This window comes from Arvicanthis niloticus, chromosome 1 (genome assembly GCF_011762505.2).
Source record: "Arvicanthis niloticus isolate mArvNil1 chromosome 1, mArvNil1.pat.X, whole genome shotgun sequence".
Lineage (NCBI taxonomy): Eukaryota > Metazoa > Chordata > Mammalia > Rodentia > Muridae > Arvicanthis > Arvicanthis niloticus.
The window spans coordinates 23,239,719-23,265,284 of record NC_047658.1 but is presented as its reverse complement, the minus strand read 5'-3'; the positions used below and the strand labels follow the sequence as shown (position 1 = coordinate 23,265,284).

At 38.4% G+C, this 25,566-nt stretch overlaps 2 protein-coding genes across 3 annotated transcripts in view; both read right to left on the bottom strand.

Moving 5' to 3' along the window:
- Positions 1-25,566, bottom strand: part of Nell1 (neural EGFL like 1) — an 823,979-nt gene that overhangs the window by 230,015 nt on the left and 568,398 nt on the right. The window lies entirely within an intron of this gene.
- Positions 24,094-25,458, bottom strand: LOC117717756 (putative isocitrate dehydrogenase [NAD] gamma 2, mitochondrial). Its single transcript, XM_034515100.2, has one exon. The coding sequence runs from the start codon at positions 25,447-25,449 to the stop codon at positions 24,259-24,261; it is 1,191 nt and encodes a 396-aa protein (XP_034370991.1). The 5' UTR covers positions 25,450-25,458; the 3' UTR covers positions 24,094-24,258.

Genomic DNA, 25,566 nt, shown 5'->3' with positions numbered 1-25,566 from the left:
AAAATATATCATGTCTTATTCCTTAGATGTTTCTTGTCATCTCACAAGGGAAACTGACCTATATATTTAAGCATAAACTTAAATATCATATCAATACAACAGGCTAAGGGTGCCCTCTAAAAACAAATCATTCCTCCACTAGAATTTTTGTTCTCTGCTAAGTCTTCAGGATAGAGGAACAAATTACCCACTTAACAAAGAGAAGACCAGATATCAGCACCTAGAATTACAATATTCCCAAACTCAGATGCCTAGACACCAGCATAAAAATGTAACCAATAACAGGACAAAATGTATCTACTAGAGCCCAGCAACCTATTAAAACAGGCCCTGAGTATTTCAACATAGCTGAAGCACAAGACAATGACCTTAAAATACCATTTACAGATATGATAGACATTCTTAAAGAGGAAATAATAATTTTAAAAAATGATGAAACATTGAAGGAAATTAATAAAACAGTTCCAGATCTGACACTAGAAATAGAATAAAGAGAATCCAACCTGAGGGAAAAATAAAAATAAAAAATTTAGAAACTTGAACAGGAACCGCAGAGGCTAGCCTTGCCAACAGAATCCAAGAGATAGAAGAGAGAATCTTAGGCATTGAAGAAATGATAAAAAGAAATGGATATCTTGATCAAAAAAATTGCTGCCACAAAACATCCAGGAAATCTGGGACACTATGAATGAAAGACCAAATATCAGAATTATAGGAATAGACACAAAAAATTTTTCAACAAAAACATAAAGGAAAATGTCCCTTACCTGAAAAGGGTACCTATCAAGGTACAAGAAACACACACAACACCAAGTAGACTGGCCTAAAATAAAATTTTCCTTCAGCACATCATATCCAAACACTAAATGCTCAGAACAAATAGAGAATAGCAAAATCCACAAGAAAAAAGTTTAGGTAACATATAAAGATAGACCTATTAGAATTATTCCCAATTTTCAATGGAGACTCTGTAAGCCAGAAAGGCTTGGCCAGATGTGCTGCAGACTTTAAAAGACCATAGAAGCCAGTCACACTACTATACTCAGCAAAACTTCCCCATCTATGGTGATGCACCAAATGTAAGGGCACAAAAGTTCCCCCCCCCAAAAAAAACCCCACTAGTGCATAAATCACATATTGACCCTCACACACTAAGAGTGGGAGACGTCCACACCTACTCTCACCAATAGGCAGATCATCCAGATAAAACTAAACAGAAAAATATTGGAGCTAACTGATGACATAATCTAAATAGACCTAACATATATTTGTAGAACATTTTACCCAAACAGAAGAGAATATCTTCTTCTTAGAACCTCGTGTAATATTCTTCAAAATTGACCATATACTCAAACACAAACTCTCTAAACAAATACAAGAAAAATTGAAATAGCACCCTGAATTCTATCTGACCATCATGGATTAAAGCAACAATAAAAACAGAAGTTTTACAAACTTATGGAAACTCAAGTACTCAATACGAATGAAAAATGGACAAAGACAAAAATTAAGAAAGAACATAGGGGCATTCTGGAATAGAATGGAAATTAATATACAATATACCCAAACATATGAGACACCATAAAGGTAGTTCTAAGTGGCAAATTCATAGCACTAAGTGCCTACATATAAACAAAATTGGAGAGATCTCAGTCTAGCAACTTAACAGCACATCTGAAGGCTCTAGAAAAAAAGACAAAATCACACTAACTATAAGAAAACAGCAAGAAATAAACTCAGGGATGAAATTAATATAAAAAATACAAAGAATTGATGAAAAGAAGATTTTTTTCATGAAATATAAAAAGGTCAGTTCTTTGAGAAAACCAATAAGATTGATAAGCCCATAGCCAAATTAACTAAAAAGCAGAGAAAAAAATCAGAAATTGGAAGCTCACAACAACATATTTTAAAAACATATACTCTACCAAATTGGAAAATCTATACAAATAGAATATTTTGATACATACCACTTACCAAAGTTATCAAGATGACACAAGCAATATAAACAGACCTATGACTCCTAGTAAAATTAAAGCAGTAATTAAAAGCTTCCCAATCAAAAAGTCTGGATCAAGCACTGACTTCTTCTATCAGACTTTTAAGGAAGAGTTAAAACCAATATTCCTCAAATTATTCCACAAAATAGAAACAGAAGAAACATTGTCAAGTTTGTTTTATGAGGCCATAGTTATCCTGATACACAAACCACATAAAGACTCAACAAAGAATTACAGACCAGTTTCTCTTATGAACATTGATGTAGAAATTATCAATAAAATACTGCAAATCAAATCTAAGAACACATCAGAAAGATCATTCACTACCATCAAATAGACTTCATCCCAGAGATGTAGGAATGGTTCAACATAAGTTAATCAAATGTAATCCACCAAATAACAAAATGAAAGAAGAAAAAAAAATCAGATCAACTTATTAAGTGCAGAAAAGCCTTTGATAAAAGCTAATGTCCCTTTATGATAAAGTTGCAGGAGAAAGATTAGAAATATAAGGGACATATCTAAATATAATAAAGGAAGTTTATAGAAAGCCTATAGCCAACATCAACTTAAATGAAGATAAATTCAAAGCAATTCCACTGAAATCTGAAATCAGGATCAAGAAATGATTTTTCACTCTTTCTTTAATGCTTCAGTGGAGTAGTTGAGGTCATACCTAGAGCATTAAGGCAACTGAAGGAGATCAAGGGATACAAACTGGGAAAAAAAAAAAGAAGTCAAAGTATCTGTATTTGCAGATGACATCATCAAAGTAGCTGGATACAAAACTAATTCATGAAAATCAATAGCCTTCCTTTATGCAAATAAAAAATCCCTCCCCTCAAAGTTCAGGCTCAGGGAACCCTGTGGAAGACATGGAGAAGAGTAAAAGAGCCAAGTGGGATTGAGGACACCAAGAGAACAAGGCCCTCAAAACCAACAGGATCAACATTCATATGAACTCACAGAGACTAAAACAGCAAGCATAGAGCCTTCCTAGGTATATATCAGATTGTGTTCTAAAGATGAAAAGAAAGTAGACACATGCCTCCATCCCTAACCCAGAAGCTATTGCCAATTGATAACCACATGCAAATAAAAATTTAGTTGTCTCCAAACAGAGCCCAACTGGAGAAATAAATTACTCCCAGGCTAGGCTGCATGCCCAGCAGTAGAGAGCAACAGAAAATGAGCTCAGTGGCCTCACTGAGGTTCCTTGTCTCATAGGGTCATGCAAGTACATTTTCTTTCTGTAAATTCATCTGATTTTTAAAATTTTATTTATAGTTTTTTTTCTCGTTTTACACGATAGGTCTTTTATTTACATACTATAGCTTCCAGTTTATTGTTTTTATGGGATTCCTAGGTATGTAAATGAGTGGGTCTTTGTGTCTATATCTGTTTCGTGTGCCTTTTCTTGGCCTCATTTCCTTATGTCTGGTCCTATTCTAATGTATTAGTTTCGTTTTAATTTATTAGATTAGATTATTATCCTTTAGATCCTTGTTATTTATTTATTTATTTATTTATTTATTTATTTTAATTAGAGATAGAAGGTGGGTGAATCCAGATGGGAGGGGAGGTGAAGAAGAAATGGGAAGAGGACACGGAGGGGAAATCATACTAAGATATATTATGTGAAAAGGGAAAAAATTAAAACTATCTGACATGTATTTATTGGGTGTCTCTTAGTTTCCATGAAGTTTTAGACACAAGAAGCCTCCTTAAACAGACAAAGATTTCTATCCCCACAGTAGTCTGTATTTTAGGGCACATGACACAGAGATTAGGCAAATAATGGCTGCTGAGAGAAAGATTCAGTTATCCCCAGCGACGAGCTCCCTGAGAGGTTGATAGGTTACCCAATCTTAATGGTCATCACGAAACACACACTTACAGAAGCAACACTAAATGAACTCAGTAGGTTATATATTATTAACATAACATGTATATATTAATGCTTAATATATGTACACATTAGTAACAAAGAATAGAGGTCATGAATTTGAAAGGCTGTGAGAGGCACATGGAAGAAATTGAAAATAAAAAGAATGGGGAGTTACATAAATACAGTGATATGTATAAAGCTCTTACACAAGTAAATTTAAAGAGAAAATAATCAGATGAAATAGAATGTTAGAAGACAATGCATGTGATTAAAAAATCTAAGTAGTCAAGCAAGAGCAGGGATTCAGGACATATGATGGAGCTAAGAAGAAAATATGTCTAAATTAGCATGGATGTACAGGCTTTGACATGTGTCTAAAGAGAGGACTCTTAAAAGCATGCTAGAACCATGATCATATATATTCTAGGGTTTTATTGCCATAAAGACACACCATGACCATGGCCACTTATATAAAGGAAAATATTTAAATGGTGCTGGCTTATAGTTTCAGAAGTTTAGTCCATTATGGTCACGGTGGTCATGGTGGAAAGCATGATGGCATGCTGGTAGACATGGTGCTGGAGAAGGAGCTGAGAGTTCTACGACTGGATCCACAGGTAACAGGAAGAGATAGTCATACTTGTTCTGGCTTGAGCATCTGAAACCTTAAAACCGGCCCTAAGTAACACACTTCCTCCAACAAATCCCCACATACTGCAAGGCCACACCTCTAGGAATGTTGCTACGCATGAGCTTATGAGAGCTGTTCTCATTCAAACCCTCAGAATATAACTGCTTGGTTCTGGACTATGATAAAAATTGACATCTAATTTTGAGTCTGCTGAAAGCTACCCCAAGACATCCTCACTTGGCTAACTCTGTGTCTCTGGGTGAAAGGGGAATCAGTGACAGACTCAAAAGGACTAAGGTTCAAGCCCTACCTCTGACTTGAGCAGGTCACTGTACCTTTCTTGTGTGGAAAATGAAGAAGGTTATGGAACATGTACATAGATTTCTACAAGGACAATGGAAATAACATATAGAAAACACTTAAAAATGTTTATAGGGGTGTGTACGTACCAAGCATCAGGGTAGCTTTGTGAGGGCTTGTTTGACTTTAGACTCATTGGAGTATGCAACACAAGCATACAAAAACTTCTACCCTGTAAACTAATATTAAATGACCAACTGCTATGCTTTTGATAATAATATCACCTCCAATATCACCTTTCAAAATTCATGTTGAAAATTAATCCTCCAATGCAATGGAATTAACTCCAATGCAATGGTATTAACAAGTGTGGCCATTGTGAAGCAACCAAATTAGGAGTCCTCTGCTCCTGGAAATAGAATTAGAAAGGGCTAGAATTTCATTCTCTTCCAACATATGCCCTTTGAAGGTAAATTAACCATGCCCTCCAGGGGTCACAACAGTGTGGAAGTACAGACTGGGACCTCATTAGATTCAAGTTTCCAGTATTATAATCTTGGACTTTACAGACACACACTATAGGCAACACATTCATGTTATAGAAAAATTACCTATATAGGGTGTTTTACTATAGCAACACAAAGACAGTGTGACAGCATTTCCCAAGTGCCAAATGTTACATTGTTAAGAGAGCATTGATATCCTGCTAAGTAGACTAGCTTTCCAGATGATTGGGTTTTTTTGGTTGTTGGTTTGTTTGCTTTTTTGTTGCTGTTATTGCTATTTTTATTTGATTTTCTCATTTGCTTGTTTCTTCTTATTCATGGCACTGGATCCTAAAATGTTCCAATGAATAAGAAACTAATATTGCCTCATAACCTATACTAGGCAGAAATTAAGCAAAGTAGTAATAAACAAAGAAGTAGAGTAGATAAAATTCTTCCGACACTTTACTGACATGATGTTAGCTCACCTTTGAGAAAAGTTGGCTCTTCACAATGCCAAATATGCTCTAGGAATAAAGGCTTCAATTTCTTTTACAATACAAGAAACTATAACAACCAGAAGAAAAGAATATATCTCTTAAGAGGATCACGTTTCTGAAATTCATTCTTCCAATAATAGCAATTTTAAAAATGTCTTAAGATACATGTTCTATATACATACATACTCAACTTTATTTTTTACTTTTTATTTTTTGCTAGAATCTAGTAGTATATTTTCTTCTAGACTCTACGCAGCTTGAGGAAAAAGCCCACACCATATCCAGGTTGCGTTTTCAGGGGACCTAATACAGTAAGTACTTCACTCACAATAGGGAGCAATCAATGATTAACTAGAACTGGGTGCCTTTTTCTATGGCTTATTCTTGAGTACTGAGCAGTCCATCTTGATAAGTCACTGAAATAGCAAGCACTCTCTTTCATTTCCATCTAAAGACAGAGCCAGGGTAACAATGCCACAGATATGGAAGATCTGTTCCATGAGACTTTATGGGAATTTACCTTTTACAAAATAATATTATTTACGAAGTTATATGTTGGTGTGCATGAAACAACAAAGTTAAAAAGAAAATGGCCAGAGGCTTGGGAGAACAAAGAGGTGTGTGGGATGTGTTAGAGGGAGGAAAGAGAAAGGAGGGCATGATATAATTCCATTATAATTTTTAAATATTATAAAAATGGTCTCCCAAAGATCACATAATCTAAGTAAGTTAGAAATTTGTTTTGGGCCATGTTCATAGTCCTTTGGGTAAATGCAGGTGAATAAGCTGTGAGTTGGGCATCCCAAGCAGAGCTTTACTCAAGCTTTACTTTAGATATGTCTGAATGACCTGTTATGATGGAGTAATATCTTCCAATTCAATGTAAGCAGATCTTCAAAAGCACCTGAACATCAGGCTTAATTTTAGGAAACATTCCTACATGGAACGTATGGCAGAAATTTCCCTGCCCAATCTATTTGCAGCAGGAGGCCTATGATTGGACAGAAAGAAAGGAGGCGGAGCTAAGGGTGGAAAAGAGAGAGAGACGCGGGGAGACACAATTCAAGTAAATAGGAAGATATAAAATCTAAAGGAATATTGAGATAAGTTTCTAATCTATGTGGACATCTTATGTATTGAGATTTTTATTGACATATATAAATCCATTGGTTAACCTTAAGCATCAAGTGTTTTGATTTACTGGGTTATTGGAAGGTGGATCCACCAACAACCCGGTGGTTATGGCTGTGAAGGAACTAGCAGCTCCAGGGACTAGGGAACGGATCTGGAAGCACAGCAACTTGTCTGGTGGCAACAGTGCCTAGCTAGAGAGGGTAGCCTGAAGGACATCCAGCTGGGACCAGGGAGCCTGGTGGTAGCCAGCATTAGCGCAGGAATATGGCAGTTAAGCCAGGAGCCAAGCCAGATGCCTCATTTATAATATCTCCCACTACAGGAACCCATGCAGTTCTAGCCTCACCAGGGCTGAGAAACCACATGGGATAACATAGAGCAGACAATTATCGACCAAGACCTTAAATGGGAATGAAACCACTGTGGACTCTAGACCATTGATGAGATCTTGACTGCCTGTAGCAGAATAATGTGGATGCCAAAAGATAATCGATAAAGTAAGAGAATGACCCAACTGAGTGGGACAACCCCCAATCACAAATTCACGTTACTAGATTTTTCTAATGTATTTTTATCATTTTTAATAATGTGCATGTATCCATGGACCTCTCTTTACGACACCAAATTCATGTTGCTGAAAGGCAGGAAGGCCAACAACTTGTTTCTTGAGTAAAGAATGACTTTAAGAGTTATTAAATTTTTACTCAATTTTTATATAAAACATTCTGCTTATATTTTATCTATTTCCTCCCTCGACTCCTTTCAGATATCCCCCAATTCCCTATCTACCGAATTTCATGTTCTTTCTCTTTCTCTTTTTCTCTCTCCTTTTCCACCATCCTTCTTTCACTCTTCATCCCCTTTCCACTCTCTGTCAAAAAAAAAATGATAATAAAACCCTTTATAAAACTCCTGCACTCGGGGTTAAGACATCTGTGTAAAAGGAGAAACAGAAAGATTTAAGAGATAGAGGTAATGGAAGACTCTAAGGGAATGGTGTCTTCCACATACAACAGGACTGATGCACACATGAACCCACAGACTGGCAGCATGCCCAATAGCTCATAGGCTTCCATGGTTTTTTTAGGGTTGAAAAAAATCATGCAGAGATTATGCAAAAGTTAAACCACAATGTCTCCACATGAAGGACACTTATGCTAACTAGCCCATATGCTACCCATGACTCTTGAGTATTTAGACATACCCAGATCAAGGAGGCCATAACTTTATCCTCTGAGATATACATGTATGCAGACCAATGGTTTACCCTCACCTCAGCAGTGTCTGGCTTAATATAGATTACTGATTTATAAGCATTCTAGGAATTTTTAGGAAGAACAAAAGAATATCTAATTAAAATTTTCCAGGTGCCAGGGGTAAACAATGACTATAAGAATGCTTTTTTCCTGTGATAAGCCAGTTAACATTAAATACAAGTTGCTGACTGTGCACTTGGAAACCCTGGAGGCTCCTTACTCCCCTCCAAAAGCACCATGTCCCTGTAAATACCAGAATGCAATCGCTGCTTTCTCATCAAGAATTCTAATTGGTCCACACACAGAGAAAAGTGCAATGAATAAGACTGGAAAAAATTAAACACAGATTTCTTAATAAAGCTGAAAATAGCTTAATAAAGCTGAAAATAGTCTCCTGGCATCCCCAGGCATGTTTATTTCTGTTTAAATAGATGACTTCCCATAGACTGTTACCCACTCAGCAGGGATCCTGAGAAAGAAGTGCTTCCCCCTCCTGTGCGTTTTAAGCTCTTTCTTGCTAAAATCCCACAAAGATTGTAAAGTGCATCTGTCAATAGGGATAAAAATCACATGCATGGTCAAGTAATACCAATATCTTAAGCTACCTGCATCTGAAGTTTCTCCAAATAGATGCACTATAGCTTTCTATAAGAGCATGCAATTTGATGATGCTTTTGGCAAAATATGCCACCCCGGGAGTGAAAAAGGGAAGCATGGGGTGGACCAGTGGCAGTCATGAGAAATGTTGTTTATTTCCTAGAACCTAGGAAGTCTGGGGAATGCTTTAGCTAATCTCTAGTGGTTCTCTGTCATCCAGAGGTTGCATATCCTCCTAATGCAACAGAAAAATGTGAACCACTACTACCACAGACCCTGAAATATTCCTAGCCAATCAGTAGGTTCTCGGGGAAGTGAGGTAAAGACAGCAAAGAGAAACTGGTGACTGAGAAGGGACATCAAAATATCCCACAGAAACTCCAAGGACATTCCTGGAAGCGATAGTGGGCTCTTTAGTATCAGAGCAGGCAACACACTCTGCAAGAAAACACTAAGGAAAGGAAGCTGAAGTAAGCTCCTCCCTAAAGGGGACATCTGAGAAAAGAAGGCAACATAAGTTAGAAAGTGAAAACAGGAAGCCTGCTCACAGAGAAAATGACATTGAAAGAGATGCATGAAAAAAAGAACAGAAAAAGGTTATAACTGTGTTAAGAAAAAGCTTAAGGGAAACAATGAGTCTTTCTATTCTCAAGAGTTAGAACAGGGTGGGATGGCATATGACTTTAATCCCAGCACTCGGGAGGCAAAGGCATGTGGATCCCTGTGAGTTCCAAGCCAGGCTAGTCCACAAAGCCAGTTTCAGGACAGCCAGGGATCAGTTACATGGAGACTCAACAACCTGTCTCAACAAACAGACAAACAAGCAAAAAAAAAAAAAAAAAAAAAAAAAAAAAAAAAAAAAAAAAAAAAAACTGTCTCAACAAACAGACAAACAAGCAAAAGAGAATTAAGAGAATTAGAACCTACTGCAGTGAATGGCCTGGCCTGGTAAGGTTAGCTCACCCATGTAAAGAGTTCATCCAGAAGCAAAAAAAAAAGTCAGCTGTTTGCCTTGGGTCTTGTAAAATTTTGCCTGATGAATAAATGTTCATAGAATTAATTCAACAAAAATTATAGGCTATAAAATACGAAATGCAGTAGACTCAGTTGTTTGGGAGTTCCCATGGAGTCCCTTTAGCCAACAACTCAATTAGATATAACTCAATACCAGTACTGAAAGCTTCACTTGAAGCTTTTGTTTCCCCCATTATTTGATGCTAGCGTGTTTGTGTGTGTGTGTGTGTGTGTGTGTGTGTGTGTGTGTGTGAGAGAGAGAGAGAGAGAAAGAAGAGAGAGAGACCTTATAGCTGTTTCTAGCTGTTTCTATCTCCCCCATCTCATCCCTCTCTTCCTCCCATTTTGCCACTTGATTCTCTCATTCCAGTCTCCCACCCCATCTAACTTAGGGTTATCATCACTATGATAGGACATCACAAACAAAAACAGCATAAGGAGGAAATAATTAACTTAGCTTATACATCCACATGACCATCACTCAAAGAAGATAGAATAGGAACTTAACCAGGGCAAGAATTTAGAGGCTGGAGCTGATAGAGATGTCGTAGATTAGGTGTTGCTTACTGGCTTGCTCCCTGTGGCTTACTCAGCTTGATTTCTTATGTCTCTATGGTAGGGTGAGAAGTTGGAAAGAACTCCAATAGCCATGGATTAATAGGACTGATAAATGCCCTTCCTACTCAAAGCAATCTACAGATTCAATGCAATCCCTATCAAAATTACAACACAATGCTGCAATGGATTTGAATGTCAGTTAGCAAGTAAACAATAGCAGCCCAGATCTCAGTGCTTATCCACAATGCTCCCCACTCTCCCTTCTACAAAATCACCCCTTCTTGTTCCTGGAGCTTTAAGGCTCAGTTGAGGTTTGCTTTGTCTTTGGGAGGCTACTCTTGTTACCTTTGCCTTCTGTTGTCATAGCTACTAGCTCATATCTCTATTACCACACTTAGTATGCTCTGTTAATAGTAGCCTAATTGCTGCTGATTCCTTCAGTGCTGAGAGCTCCTTGAGAGAGTGCATATGGGCTCTCAAAGATGAAGCCTCGTGCCTCCAAAGGTTTACAGGGTCAAAGCAGGAGACTCACTCAACAATCTACACAGAGCAGCAAATGAGTGAGAGAGAATGAACCGTGAGGTCACTACCTGCAAGGATCTTGCTGTTCGTGACAATATGTTATAGACAAAAAAAGCTTAATATCAATCACCAGAACATGAATACCTAGCAAAGTATCAGTCCTAGAGACATTTCTTAGCCTGAAGAAAACAAGTTATTTATAAATCAGGCTTTCTTTTCAGCTTGGCATAAAGTTGACTTTTGAGTACACTGCACACCTGTTCAAGAAACCAAACCTTTTATGACTTTGAAAGATCAAAACTAGATGAAGTACCACAGATGTCCCCTAACTGCAGCTGTGAAGAGTTAAATATAACTTCTTTTGAAGCTCCTTTTTGTATTTCTTTCCCTAAGAGTATCTAGAAATCTTGATATCTTACTTTGCAGGTTTCTGCACAATAACTTCAAAATCTCCTCTCTCACTTCCCCACAGAGATCTGTGCTTAGATGATGTTGTAAACATTTAAAGAAATGACTTTAAATTTATCTAAAATCATTTCCTTTTCATTGCTTATAACATTTAATTTTATTTTATACTTATTTATGTTGGGGTAAACTATCTATGTATTCAGGTCAGAGGACAACTTTCAGGAATAAGTTCTTCCCTTCTAGCAGGTGGGAATGTGGAATCAAACTCATATGATCAGACTTGGAGGCAAGCACCTTAACCTGCTGAGCCATCTCATTGGCCCCAGTGATAGCATTTATAGAAAGGAAAATAGTCTGTACAAAGTTGAATAACTTAACATATAGATGGACAGGAATGTGAATACTTACAGATTCAAATGTATGTAGATAATTTTATTGAATATATTCGGAGTAGACTATGATTAAATAACACTCATTTAGAAATATTATTTTTCCTTGAATATGACTGTTAAATAATTCTGTTTCATCTTTTCACAAGAAGAACCTCAGCATCTTTCCAATGCACAGCCACTTTCCAAGTGCTCTTTTGCATTGATATTAGAAGATCTAATATCTATCGCTATCTGTCTTATCCTTTCTGAGTCTTTGGCTATGAGGGAGTCTTTAGTCTGTGTTTCATGCTTTTTCTGATGACATCATAAGAACCATGTTCCACCCTATTAGGACTTGTTTCCCCATTTTGAATGGTAGGTTTATATTTATAAACTCTATGATGGGACCAACATTGAATTGTACTAAAGTTTATTTTTTTCAAAGTTTTCAGTGTTTGTATTTTCAGTCTTTTTTTTTTTTTGGTAGAATTGACTATATATATTTAAAGTATGTGTGTACATGCATGTATATCTTGATGCCTAATACACAGGTGTACTGAGAGACAGTTAAAACAATCAAGCTAATTAAACAATGAAATTTTCTTAATCACTATTTTATTGCTATGAAGAAACACCAAGATCAAGACAACTATTATAAGACAAAGGATTTTATTGGAAGCTTGCTTACAGTTTCAGAGGTTTAGTCCATCATGGCTGGAAGCATGGTAGCATGCAGGCAAACGCTGGAACAGTAGCTGAGAAATACATCCTTATCCCTAAGCAGAGAGGTGGGAATTTGAAACCTGAAAACTCACTTCCAGTGATATGCTTCCTCCAAAAAGGCCACACCTCCTCAGCCCTCTCGTCCTATCAATGAGAGTTCTACTCCCTGATGACTAAGCATTCAACTATATAATTTTATAAGGCACATTTTTATTCAAACTACCACAGGCATTCAATATTTGCAATTCTGAAAAGTACTCTTCTGTGACTAATTAGTAATTCTTTGTTTAGGAATATTTTTTTCTCTTCTTATAATGCATTCTCCAGCTAATTTTTATGAAAATATGAAGTCAGTATAACCAAGGTCAATGTTTCCTCCCTTAAATAAGCTCCTTGCTGGGTAGCCTGAGAGCATTTATAATAATTTTTATTTGAAGGTATTTTATGAAAAATAAAAACACACCAAGGTTTGCATTTAGACATGTGACATTCTCTCTTTTGTGACAACCTTGGTCATGTACGTCTATAACTAGATGTTTGAACTGAGCAGAACATGAACTGAAGGGTCATCAGCAGATATTTTTACTCAGTTGAGTTTTAAGCATTTGTAAAATTGATAATAAAACTGCATTTTTTCTTTCTGATGACTTTAGTGAGCCTGAGGCATTTTTTCCCACTTTGCACACCCACTTTCCCTTTTTCCCTAGGCTCGCCAGAACAATTGCAGATGTACCAGCTTATACTTTCCACTATGGTAAATGAATCCTTTCTGATGTGAAGATCTCTCTACTACTTCAAATTCTGATGTTACACACATTGCCAGGGAAACTCCAAGGACCAAACATTCCCCTTCAAACTCGTTTTGGCTTGTTCTGTGTCCAACTCCCAGCGGAAGCTGAGCCTGCAATAATGCTGTCAGAGTTCTCAACCTCTGTGATAACCTGACATTGGACACTTTCTTCAAACTCTTCCTCTGATTTGTGGTAATTTAAAATGATGCTCTGGTGTATCTCATAGCATTATTTTAGATATTTTGTTTTTATTGTTCTAAAGATTCCATCTGAGGCCTCAGGCATTGGGGACATTTTCTGGGATTGAGGAGATGCACAGCCCTCTCTTCTACTTCTTTCTACATTGTGAAAGCATCTCACCAAGTTGTGTGGAATGGCCTTGAATGTACTCTGTAGCCCAAGCAGACCTTAACTTTCTAGTCTCCTGAGTTACAGGGATTATAGACTTGCACCAATTACAGCTTAGCAAGTCTTTTATCCAAGCAGCACATCATCTCTAGTCTAGGGTTTCTCTCTTTTTCAGTTATTACTCCAAAGGAATGATTTTTATCCTTGACATGTTTTTTTTATTTGTGTGTGCAGGTGGCAGGGGAGGTTGTGTGTGTGAAGGAATGTGGGGAGGGACTAAATGATTATGTACATATATGTCTTCATGTGTGGATGAGGCTGTGTGTGTATATGGGTTGTGTGGTGGGAAAGCTGTGTGAGTGTTGGAGGAAGGCTATGTATGTGGGAGGCTGTTGTGGTCTGAAGTGTGCAATACATGTACCCTAGCATGCTTGTGAAGATCAGGTGGTCATTTGTGAGAATCATTTCTGTCCTTCCACCATGTGTAGATCCTGGGATTCAAACTAAGGTTGGCAGGCATGAGGATAAATGCATTCACCTACTAAGTCATCTCATTGGCTCCTGACTTCATGTTTTTGGAATGTCACTCTCTTTAATATTTGATGCTCATCTCAGGACACACAAGAGTCTCATATGATTAAAACATTTGCCTTCCTCTTACTGGTCAACATCAGTAATTCCCATTTTAGTGTTCACATTTAGTTGTGAAAGTTAAATACTGGTACTGCCCTCTAGTCCTGTCTCCCTGCTGACCACCCAGTTGGCTTATTTTGGCTTGAGTAAGACTGAACTTGTCATACTTCAATAATCATATAATCATGTGATAATTATATTCCTACTGCTCAAGAAACACTTAGAAGAAAACCTGACATAGAGTAAATATTTAAACACACCAGCACATGATGTGCCTGCTGGCCACACAAGGAAAGGAGCTGCAGAGAAACAGAGACCTTCATATTTGAGACAGTGTGGATGTTCATCAGGCTAATGATCAAGACATGAGATCAAGGCCTCTCAGTTTGCCTTCCTACACTGCAGTTTCTGAAAGACAGCTCTTAACATTTCTTTAATTCTACATGTACCTATAAAATTGTTTCCATGTGGAAACTTGAGTCTATTGCAGAAAATTCATCCCCTGCCATATAAAACTGAGAATTCACCAATAGCAAATGCTGACAATCTCTCAAAGATGATAACTCTAGAGCTACCTGGCTCAATCACTTTGTGTGGGTGATACTGCAGGCAAATTTCTTAGTGTCTGTTCCTCAGTTTTCTCCTCTATTAAAAGATGAGCATGCTAATAATCACTAAATAGAGTTAACATGAGAATTGTAAAAAAAAAATACGCAAATTATGCAAAATAAGGAATGAAGCAAAACAAATAAAATATGTCATATAAACTGTAATTATTATCTTCAACATAATGGAGTGTATATACCTCCTATGCAGTTACTGCTCTGGTCAGTATACGAACTAGAAGGTCATCAAAAAATATATCCTACCCCCAAAGACCATGTGATATATTAAGACTATTATCAAATAGATGAGTTGCTTGCTCCCCCCCCACTCCTCTTCTAATATCTCAACGCCCATAATCAGCTTGAAGAAGCTAATGATGAGTCAGCGCCCCTATTCCCTGGGCATGGGGACTAAGGTGGTAAATGTTGGGCTGTCTCCCTAGGGAAAAGTAGTGGTCTTGTCGGAATAGAGAGGATTAGCTAGGGTTTATTGCATAGCCATAACCTATTAGTAGAAATCTGTATAATTAATATCAAGATGAAGATATAAATTCTTAAATGGCACCAATTTACTTTGTTTACAAATTTTAAGGTTTTCATTGGCATGAGCTTCTTAGTGATATAAGAGTGAGATGAATATTGTTACTCTCATAGGCATTGTACCAGTATAACACATTTAGGAATACAAAGCTTAGACCCAGTCCTTCTTTAACTTTTTTAACTGATTTGAGATGGTCAGTGTGTGAGTTAAGGGACTATAGCAAATTCATGACTTGGAGTTTATTATAAGGGTGTTCTCTATGTTTTATTTAGAAATAGCTGAGTGGAGTTAACAGGCAACAGTCCAGATTACCTTACATGGATAGCTGGTTTTCAAAACATCAGAAATCCTTAGAATTGACATGACAAACATTTCAGTATTAATGTTCATTTTCATTAGAGACCTGTCTGCTCCGGACAGCTTCCTATGTTAAATTCTAAGAAGAAATTGAGCATCCTTGGAGTTACTCCAGTTGTGGTGAGACAGCCACTAGGCAAGAATTGCCACTTTCCTTCTACAGACAAATTACTGTCCAGAAAAGGACACACTTGCAGAATAGTCGACTGATTATATCTGCCTAGACAGAGTAATCAGCCCTTAATAATTCTGCAGCACTAAGGTCTGTCAGATGATCCTGGGCCAGAAGGCAGAAGAACAGATGCTCCAACGATTTGAAGTAGAGCGAGTGTCCAGGTGTTCAGAGGTCTCTATAAATTGGCTAAGTTTTAGAAGCTATGCTTTGTGCTTCCCACAATTATAGTTAACTCAGTCATTCTGGATTTCTGATGGGGTTGAAAACTTATAGCCTCATAGCCAATCCTGGCTATTTACTTCGAGAGAAAAGATCTGAGTGTATGGTCATCAGCTGACATTCATCCTAAAGCCAAGGAAAAAGCCAGGTTCAGAACTAAGTGTTTTAGTTAGGATAGATGACAGAGGTGCTGGTTAGTCAACAAAAGGATGGACTGGGTATTAGGACTATCTTGTACCTCACTGGTACAAATAGGCATAATTATGCTCTAATTGTATTTTGAGAGAAAAGTTTCCTTTTAACAGAAAGGGTGATGTGTAGGAGGAGCTAAGGTGGGAGGAGTACTGAAAGGAAGAAAAGGAGTAAGAAGAGGAGAAGAAGAAGGAGAGGAGAAGCTAGGTGATGAAAGAGAGATAGAGGTGGGAGACAGGGAAGCAGATGTTCATGTATCTCCACCAGTCAAAGATAGTTGATATATCTAGGTTGGGTAGTGGGTTACACCTCTGATTGAACAATACCAAACTTATAAAGCCTATGATTAACATTTCTTAAAAAAATGTATAAATGCAAAAAGGAAAAGGGGGCATGGGATAGGGGTTTTCTAAGGGGGGGGGAATGGGGAAACGGGATGGTATCTGAAGTGTAAATGAAAGATCTAATAATAAAAAAAAAGAAATGGAAAAAAAAATAGATGAGTTGCTGTTGCAAGACAAAGTGTGAGATGAGGTGTTCAAACTCGGGATGTTAGTAGAGGGTTCTTTAATCCTTAGTTGGCAAAAAGGATAAAATCAATGAGGAGAGATGGAGTTAACTCAGGGCACATTGTAGAGCAGAATTCACAGATCCTAAAGCGAGGTAAGAAGTCATAGAAAAGTGGAGAATCAGAAGAGCCACTTCTGGCTAAACAATGCCTATGGCAAGCAAGGCAGGCACAGAAACAAATGATCATGATCACAGAGTGTTTCCAAATGTGGCCACGTAACACTTTGTATTCCACTGGATGCTGTGCAATGAGTCCTTATCTCTGCCCCAGACTCCAATGCTAACCCTAACCCTCTAAACATTTCCTTATTCTTAAATCTTCTCCATCTCTAGCCTGTTCTGATTATCAGAATGTAGAAGAAACAGTATTGAGATATTTTCAAGGCTAAGCCTTAAGAAATCTACAGACTCAAATTTTCAGCTTAGAAAACAGGCACCATGCTGTGAAGGGACCCAGTTACTTCAAATTTTACATGTGGGGATGACTGAGGATTCTGACAGGCAGCCGTTACTGTCACCATCCAAAAAGCCATCTTGAATGTCCCAGCCATTCCCAGCACTCCCTTTAACCTACAGAACTATGACACACAATCATTTGTTCTAAACCACTAGATTGAGGGCCCCATTTAGCAGTAGACAAGCAATTTTTATTTTTTCTTTTTGTTTATTCTTCTCTCATATAATAAATGCCAACCACAGCATCCTCTCTTCCTACTCTTGCCAGTTGCCCCTTACCCTACCCTGTGGGGAGCTGTCAGAAAGTGTCTATCATCCTTGCAGCCATCTTGAGCCATATACCCTGACAAGAGACTTGTTTACAACAGCTTACAACAGCTGAGCACACTCTGATAACATTTTGTTTTAGATACCCAGGATCTTCCCTTGGGTGTGGGAGACTTAAAGGTGTGTGACTTAAGGGCATGACTTAAAGATGTGATTTAGAGATAAGACTTAAGGGCATGACTTAAGGGTGTGACTTAGAAGTGAGACATAAAAGGCAAGAGGCAAACAGAAGAAATTATTAGACACTTATACTAGACTTGGAAAGAGAACTTGGATTAGACACTTGGAAAAGAATTAAACACTTGTATTTGGAAGAGGACTTGAGACTTGAGACTTGAGGCAGAAAACTTGGGACTGGAAAGGAGACTAGCAACTTGGTACTAGGAACTAGGGACTGTGATCTAGGGACTTGGAGAGAAGAAAAGAGACTGAAGAATAAATGGGATTGAATCACACTCTGTCTGGTCTCCATTCTTCGAGTCTGTCCTCATTCTCTCTCTTGCTGAACCCCAACCCATGGACCAGAGCAGCTTGGGGCAGTGCAGGCTCTAAAAATTTAGCCCCCAAGGCTTTTGGCAGTGCGGGTTCCAACACTGATAGAGTGGTCCCCAACATTTTGGCCCCCAAACATGGGGTAGTTTGGTCCACAACATTACCCCATGGAACTTTTATGGTCCCATGAAGATAAGCTTTGGCCTTCTAAAAATTAAACAAACCAGAGACCAGAGAGATTAAGCAACTCATCCAGTGTCAGCACACCTCCTATATGTGGTAGACTAGAGATGAATGTCAACTCTAGCATTTGAATGAATGACTCATTTTAAGGCCACCAGTCAAAACAGAGAACTGGCGAGAATGAGGTCAGATAGAGAAAGGAAAACAGCATACTTCTATCCTTCATGTTCCAGAAGTAAAAGCAAAGCAGAGAGGATGGTAAAGACAAAAATGAGATGACAGAATGAGTGAAGAAAGGTAAATGTGGGCACAATCTGCTGTTTAAAGTCGCAGTCTACCATGACCGGACAGCTCCTCTGAGCTCCATGCAAAATGGAGGTCTTCCTTTACCAGCAGGGCTTCCTCTTCTCTGACTTTGTCTGGGGATCCCAACCACTCAATCCCCTACCTGGGAAAGGTCAAGTAGTCCTTGGAAGACTTACAAGTTCAACTTCCTGTTTTCCCATAAAAACCCACCAAGCAAGTACCTGGGTTTCCTGGAATGCCTCTCCATACAAATGAGTATGTACTTTAATGAGTATGTACATTCACAGTACTTTAAACTCTAGCTAACGATTTTACATTCACTCTGAAAACTTCTCACTCCCCAAAGTTCATACATAGCCCTATTCTACCTCAAATAAAGTGTATGCATACAAGCACCCTGAATAAAGGTATGCTCACAAGCTACGGTCATTTACTAGAGCTGTAACACTAAAATCCTTCTCAGAGAACTCCTCTCTCCTATTGAGCACTTACTCCCAGCCAGACTGCAGACTCCACCCATTCATCCTTCCAGCCTAGTGTACAGCAACATCTGGGCTCACTGAGAGGGAGAAAGCAAAGGAAGTGGAACCACATCTGGATCCCAACATGTATACCACAGCTGGTGCCCAGACCATAGGGGCCAGAGCAAGAAGAAGCACATACCTGATACCACAATCAAGATGCTCAAGTGAGATAAGCAAGCACTTGGCACTTGTTTCACTGCCCTGTGGGCTCCTTAATTCTTTAGAAACAAACAGTCTTGGATCGGTTTGTAGATGAAAGCCAGACACCAACATTTTGCAGTAAATTAGTTTTTCTAGTTGGCAACACTTGTCTGTGACTGAAACCTTTCACTCACTCTCTGTTTCCTTGCATAAATACTTAGAATGAGTGTGAATAAAGAGCCTGCCCCTGTCCTAGGCCCTGACTCTTCAGTGACGGATTTCTCAATCACTCTTGTAGCCTAGGGCATGTTGCATTGTATGCTCTTAGCTGGTTTTCTCCAAAGAACAAAGGGAAGCCACTGAATACAGAGTCTTGAATAAGAAGGTGACAAGATTCTATTGTGTTTCAAGAAAAACATATCAGGTGCATTGCAAGAAATAGGAAAAAGAAAAGTAATCTATAGGTAGATACAAGTTAACAGGAAATACTTTTAAGTAAAAGATACTGGGAAGTTTCCCATGCACACACACACATGTATTTTCATATACACATGTGCCAACACATGTCCAGAAACATATATACACATAAATTCATACCAGATACACACATGCAAAAAGAAACAAACAAACAAAAAGGAGAGATAATCAAGGAACTTAATGAAGACAGATTGTTCTCATGGTCAAAACTGAGTTACAGGAATACTAAATGCCTTTTATAATAATCTGATTCCCTTCACAACCATCATTTACTATGGCATGTAATGGGAAATATTAAAGATGTTAATTCTGGAAACCTACAAGGTGCTATGTAATGGCCACGCTTTCTTTGTCTTTTCAGCAATGTTATGATACAAGTACCATCAAATCAATATCAACTGTTTTATTAATTTAAAAAATGAGTATTACATATCTTCTGTGTACCAGTCATCATGGTAAAGATACAGAGAACAAAAAATAGGTTCAAGCCATTTTTTTCTAGAGATACTTTACTAGAATAGTATAACAATGAAATTGGTAAATGACAGTAAAGGGTGACAGGTTGCCACCTCTAGAGCCTTGGAGAGTGTCAGGGGATGAATATTTTAAATTTTGAGATAAATTTTAGCTTTACATACCATAACCACCCTCAAATGCTAAACATAAGATGACAGTTGGGCATCTGAGTTGAGCTGGCTATGCTTTGAGTAACACCCCAGTATTACCTAACCTCCCCTTTCTTCATGATGAAACACCTTGAATAAAGCCACTTAAAGAAGTAAGGGTTCATTTTAACCTACATTTCAAGTATATCATGATGGAGAAGACTTAGTGACTGAGGCTTGAGGTGGCTGGTCACATTGTACCTGCAATTAGGAAGCAGAGAATAGTGAATGTCTATGTTTAGTTTATTTTCTTCTTTCTGTTTGTCTGGCAGTTAGGATGGGGTCTTCCCACTTAAATTTACATAATTTATATAGTCATCATGGACATGTCCACAGGCTAGCAAAATCAAGATAGTCCCTCCCTAAACTGTCCAAAGCCTTACCTTGTAAATGAGTCTAGGACTTGTCATGTTTAAAATTTGGTATTAGCCAGTACATACTTCTAGTGCTAAAAAAAATAAGGGTCAAAAGTAGGGATTACAATAGTTAGTTTGGTCACTGTAGCTTAGTAGGTAGAGATGGCAGGATAAATCCTGGCTCTATTTACTGAAACAATGGCACTGGTATAGGTCTGGACCATGTAGAAGGTGGTCTTCCAACAAAAATGTCTTCAATCGTTGGTAAATCCCCATTTGTATAACTGACTTTTCCAAGAACTTCTATGTAGGATTATTTATCACTTTGTCCTCAAGCAAAATTCATCCAACTCTTCTGATCATGGATGTATGCATCATTAGGACAGGTGATCCAGCACCGATGGGACCTTTTCATGGTCCCAGATAAAGAACTTTAATGTGTGATAATGAAGCATACTGGTATCCACAGCTGTTAGGTTAGATATGAGGACACTGATGATCTCTGCCTTTTGCAATCTCACTTCCAAATATATGGCATTCCTTCTTGAAAAATTATTGTGAGCTTGTATAACCATTTTTCTACTGAGAAAGAACTTCTTTCAGATACTAACAAGGTTATGTTTGCATCATTCCCAACTATAATTTTAAAGATACTGTGAATACAATATAATAAAATAATGGCAAATGTTTAAGATAGCTCACAATTTTTGATTTTTATATGCAATTTTCATAGTTGACAAATAAACCATAAGAAATTGTGAATCTGCCTTCTGGTCTGGGCCGAGCACTGGGCAGATCCCAGGTGGCAGCTCTGCCCTCAATCTCACAGAACCCAGAGGAAGCTGGCTTCCCAGAAGCTCTAACCTGGGCAGTATCTTAGGTAAGTAGAAAGCAACACCGGCAACAAACAGGGAGTAACTGGGACCCACTAGGACCCAGGAAGTCACTCCTGGCCTGGTGCACTGGTTCCTTCCTGTCTGTGCTTGAGCGCTGAACAGATCTTAGGCCCCAACTCTAACCCCAGTAGTAACACACACCGCACACAGTTCTGATACAACCAAGATAATAGGAAAAACAGGCTCCAGTCAGAGACAGGGCAGGTAGCACTAAGGAGATCGAGATGGCACCCCTATTCCCTGGGCTTGGGGACTGAGGTGATTAATATTGGTCTGTCTTTCTAGGGAAAAGTAGTGGTTTTGTTGAAACAGGGAGGATTAGCTAGGATTTATTGCATAGCCATAACCTATTGGTAGAAATAAGTATAAATGTTATTAAGATGAAGTTATAATTTCTTAAATGGTACAAAATTTACTTTGATTTCAAATTTAAGGTTTTCATTGGTATGAGCTTCTTATTAATATAAAAGTGAGGTTAATATTGTTACTCTCATAGGCATTCTGCCTATATAACACATTTAGGAATACAAGGCCTAGACCCAGTCCTTCTTTAACTTTTTTTAACTGATTTGAGATGGTTAGCCTATGAATTAAGGGACTACAGCAAATTCATGGCTCTGAGTTTATTGTTAGGGAGTTTTCTACATTTTATTTAGAAATAGCTGAGAGGAGTTAACAGACAACAGTCCGGATTGCCTTACAAGGATAGTTGGTTTTCAAAACGTCAGAAGTCCACAGAATTGACGTTACAAACATTTCTGTATTAATGTTCATTTTGATTAGAGACCTGTCTGCTCCTGACAGCTTCCTGTCTTGGATTCTAAGAAGAAATTGAGCATCTTTGGAGTTACTCCAGTTGTGGTGAGACAGCCACTAGGCAAGAACTGCCTCTTTCCATCTACAGATAAATCACTGTCCAGAAAAGGACACACTTGCAGAATAGTCGACTGATTACATGTGCCAAGACAGAGTAATCAGCCCTTAATAATTCTGCATCACTAGGTCTGTCAGATAATCCTGGGCCAGAAGGCTGAAGATCAGATGCTCCAATGTTTTGTAGTATAGGGACTGTCCAGGTGTTCAGCGGTCTCTATAAATTGGCTAAGTTTTAGAAGCTATGCTTTGTGTGTCCCATAATTTCAGTTAATTCAGTCATTCTGGATTTCTGACAGGGCTGAAGACTTATAGTCTCATAGCCAATACTGGCTATTTACTTTGAGAGAAAAGATTTGAGAGGATGGTTTTCAGCTGACATTCATTCTAAAGCCAAGAAAAAAAAAGCCAGGTTCAGAACTAAGTGTTTTAGTTAGGAGGAATGACAGAGGTTCTGGTTAATCAACAAAATGATGGACTGGGTATTAGGTCTATCTTGCACCTTACTGACACAAATTGGTATAGTTATGCTCTAATTGTATTTTAAGAGAAAAGTTTTATTTGAACAGGAAGGGTGATATGTAGGAGAAGCTAAGGTGGAAGGAGTATGGAGAAGAAGAGGAGGAGTAAGGAGAGGAGGAGGAGGAGAAGAGGAGAGAAGCTAGGTGATGAGATAGAGAGAAAGAGAGAGAGGGAGGGAGAGAGAAAGAAGGGGGGACATGGAGGTGGATGTTCACGTGTCTTCGCAAGTCAAAGATAGTTGATATATCTAGGTTTGGTATTGGGTTACACTTTTGATTGTATGGGCATCTTGTTATTTGGAGCATTGCCAAACTTATAAAGCATTTGATTATATTTGTTTTTTATAACAATATAAAAATTGTATAAAAGCAAAAAGGAGAAGGGGGGATAGGATAGGTATTTTCTAGGGAGGGGAAATGGGGAAAGGGGATGACATCTGAAATGTAAATAAAATATCCAATAAAAAATAAAAAGTTAAAAAAAAAAGAAATTGTGAATCACTGAGTATGTGGCTTGTATTCCAGGGTTCTTTTTATATAGTAGAGAATTATGGGCTCTGTGACTCTGGAGTGATTTGACAACCACATTTTTTAAGTACAACTGAAAGAAGTTTAAGAGTGTTCTTTCTAGGAGAGCTGAGGGGTCCAAGTGGGAACTCATGTACCCATCAAAACACCATAAGGAATTCCTAACACAAACATCTTAAACAACATCAGGAAAAAGGAGATTGTTGTGGGTGTGGTAGCTTTCTGCACTAGCTCAGCCTCATTATTAAAAGTATAATATACACTTTATATTAAAAGTATAATATACACTATAAAGTAGGCAAACTTTATAGCACTGATTAATTCATTAATAACTTCTACAGGAAAGCAAGACTCCTCTCTAGGTTGTATTGCGAAATTTCAGTGGCTCAGATAAGGAGAAAAAGTCACATTTTTAAGGTTCTGAGAAAACCCCTGAACTTTATGAAGAGTTCTGATTTATTAAACATGTTACATCCCAGAGAGGTGAGGACTCTAGAATAAACTTTTAGGAAAGTTCCTTTTTGTCCATATTGTGATAAGCTTTATTAATTCAATAAAGCAATACTTACTGCATTTAAATTTAATGAGAAAACCAATATTGATCCCCCCACACATTTTCCCTTCCAATGAATTGGAGGCAATGTTCACTCTCAATTCATGCTGGCTGAGCTGGCTGGACTTTCTAAGGGTGTGAATCAAGTGTAGGACAGGAAGAAATTTGGATGACAGCCACTAAGTTGTTCTTTCATATAGTCTAAGATATACTCTACAGTGCTTGATGTGGTCCCCTGACCTCCCGTGTCTGGAGTGCAGATGGCTTTGTTTTGTAAGGATGCCAGGACTGCATTGCGGATGTGAGTGGCATAGGGTTGGAGATCAAGGTAGTCCAGCATGATACAGCTGGTCAGCAGCATGGCGACAGGGTTGGCAATATTTCTGTGAGCTAAATCTTTACCTATTTCCTTTGAACCTGTTTCAAATATTGCATATGAATCACCATAGTTGGCTCCAGGGACAATTCCTGACCCTCCAACCAGCCCTGTGCAGATACTGTTGATAATGTTGCCATAAAGATTGGGCATCAGCATTACATCAAACTGTTGGGGCTTTGATACCAACTGCATTGTAGTGTTGTCTATAATCATACTCTCTAAGGTGATCTGAGGGTAGTGAGCTGCCACATCCTTACAGCACTGAAGGAAGAGCCCATCTCCCAGTTTCATGATGTTGGCTTTGTGAACAACTGTCACCTTTTTCCGCCCCATCTTTTGAGCCATCTTGAAGGCATAATCAGCAATGCGCACAGACTTGGCCTTTGTCACAATCTTTAAGCTCTCTACCACCCCTTTCACGCTTTCATGTTCCAGGTTAGTGTACTCGCCCTCTGTATTCTCCCGAACCACCAGGATGTCTATGTCCTTGTGTCGGGTCTCCACACCAGGAAAAGTCTTGAAATGGACGACACTGGCATAGAGGTCAAGGATGGTGCGAAACTTGGTGTTGTGAGACTTGTAACGGGCAGGCAGATTGTGATTGGTTGCAATATTGCCCTTCAGAGCTACACGGTTCCGACGGATAGCCATGATAGCATTGCGGATCTCCTCCTCATTAGATGTCGAGGTGACCCACACCTCTTCAAAGTCCACTGGCACACAATTTGATCTGAATATTCTCTTGACATGAACCATAAGCTCAGGCCCAATGCCATCTCCAGGAATCATAGTCACTGTGTGTCTTCCACCATACTTTGGTGAAGGAGGCACTGTGTAACCTGAGCAGAAATTTCTGAAGGAGGTCACAAGCTCACATACTACCTCCCTAGAATGGCCAAGAAGAACAGGAGGTTGTAGAACGATTCTCACAGAACAACTGGCTGCTGCCAGCATCTTTACTATCACAGCTGTCCTCTTACTCTTTCTTAGAAACAGCTTCCTCTGGAGTTCTGAGGCAATCATTCCTTCTTGAGTCATAATTCTCTCTCCATAGTTACATTCTATTTGACA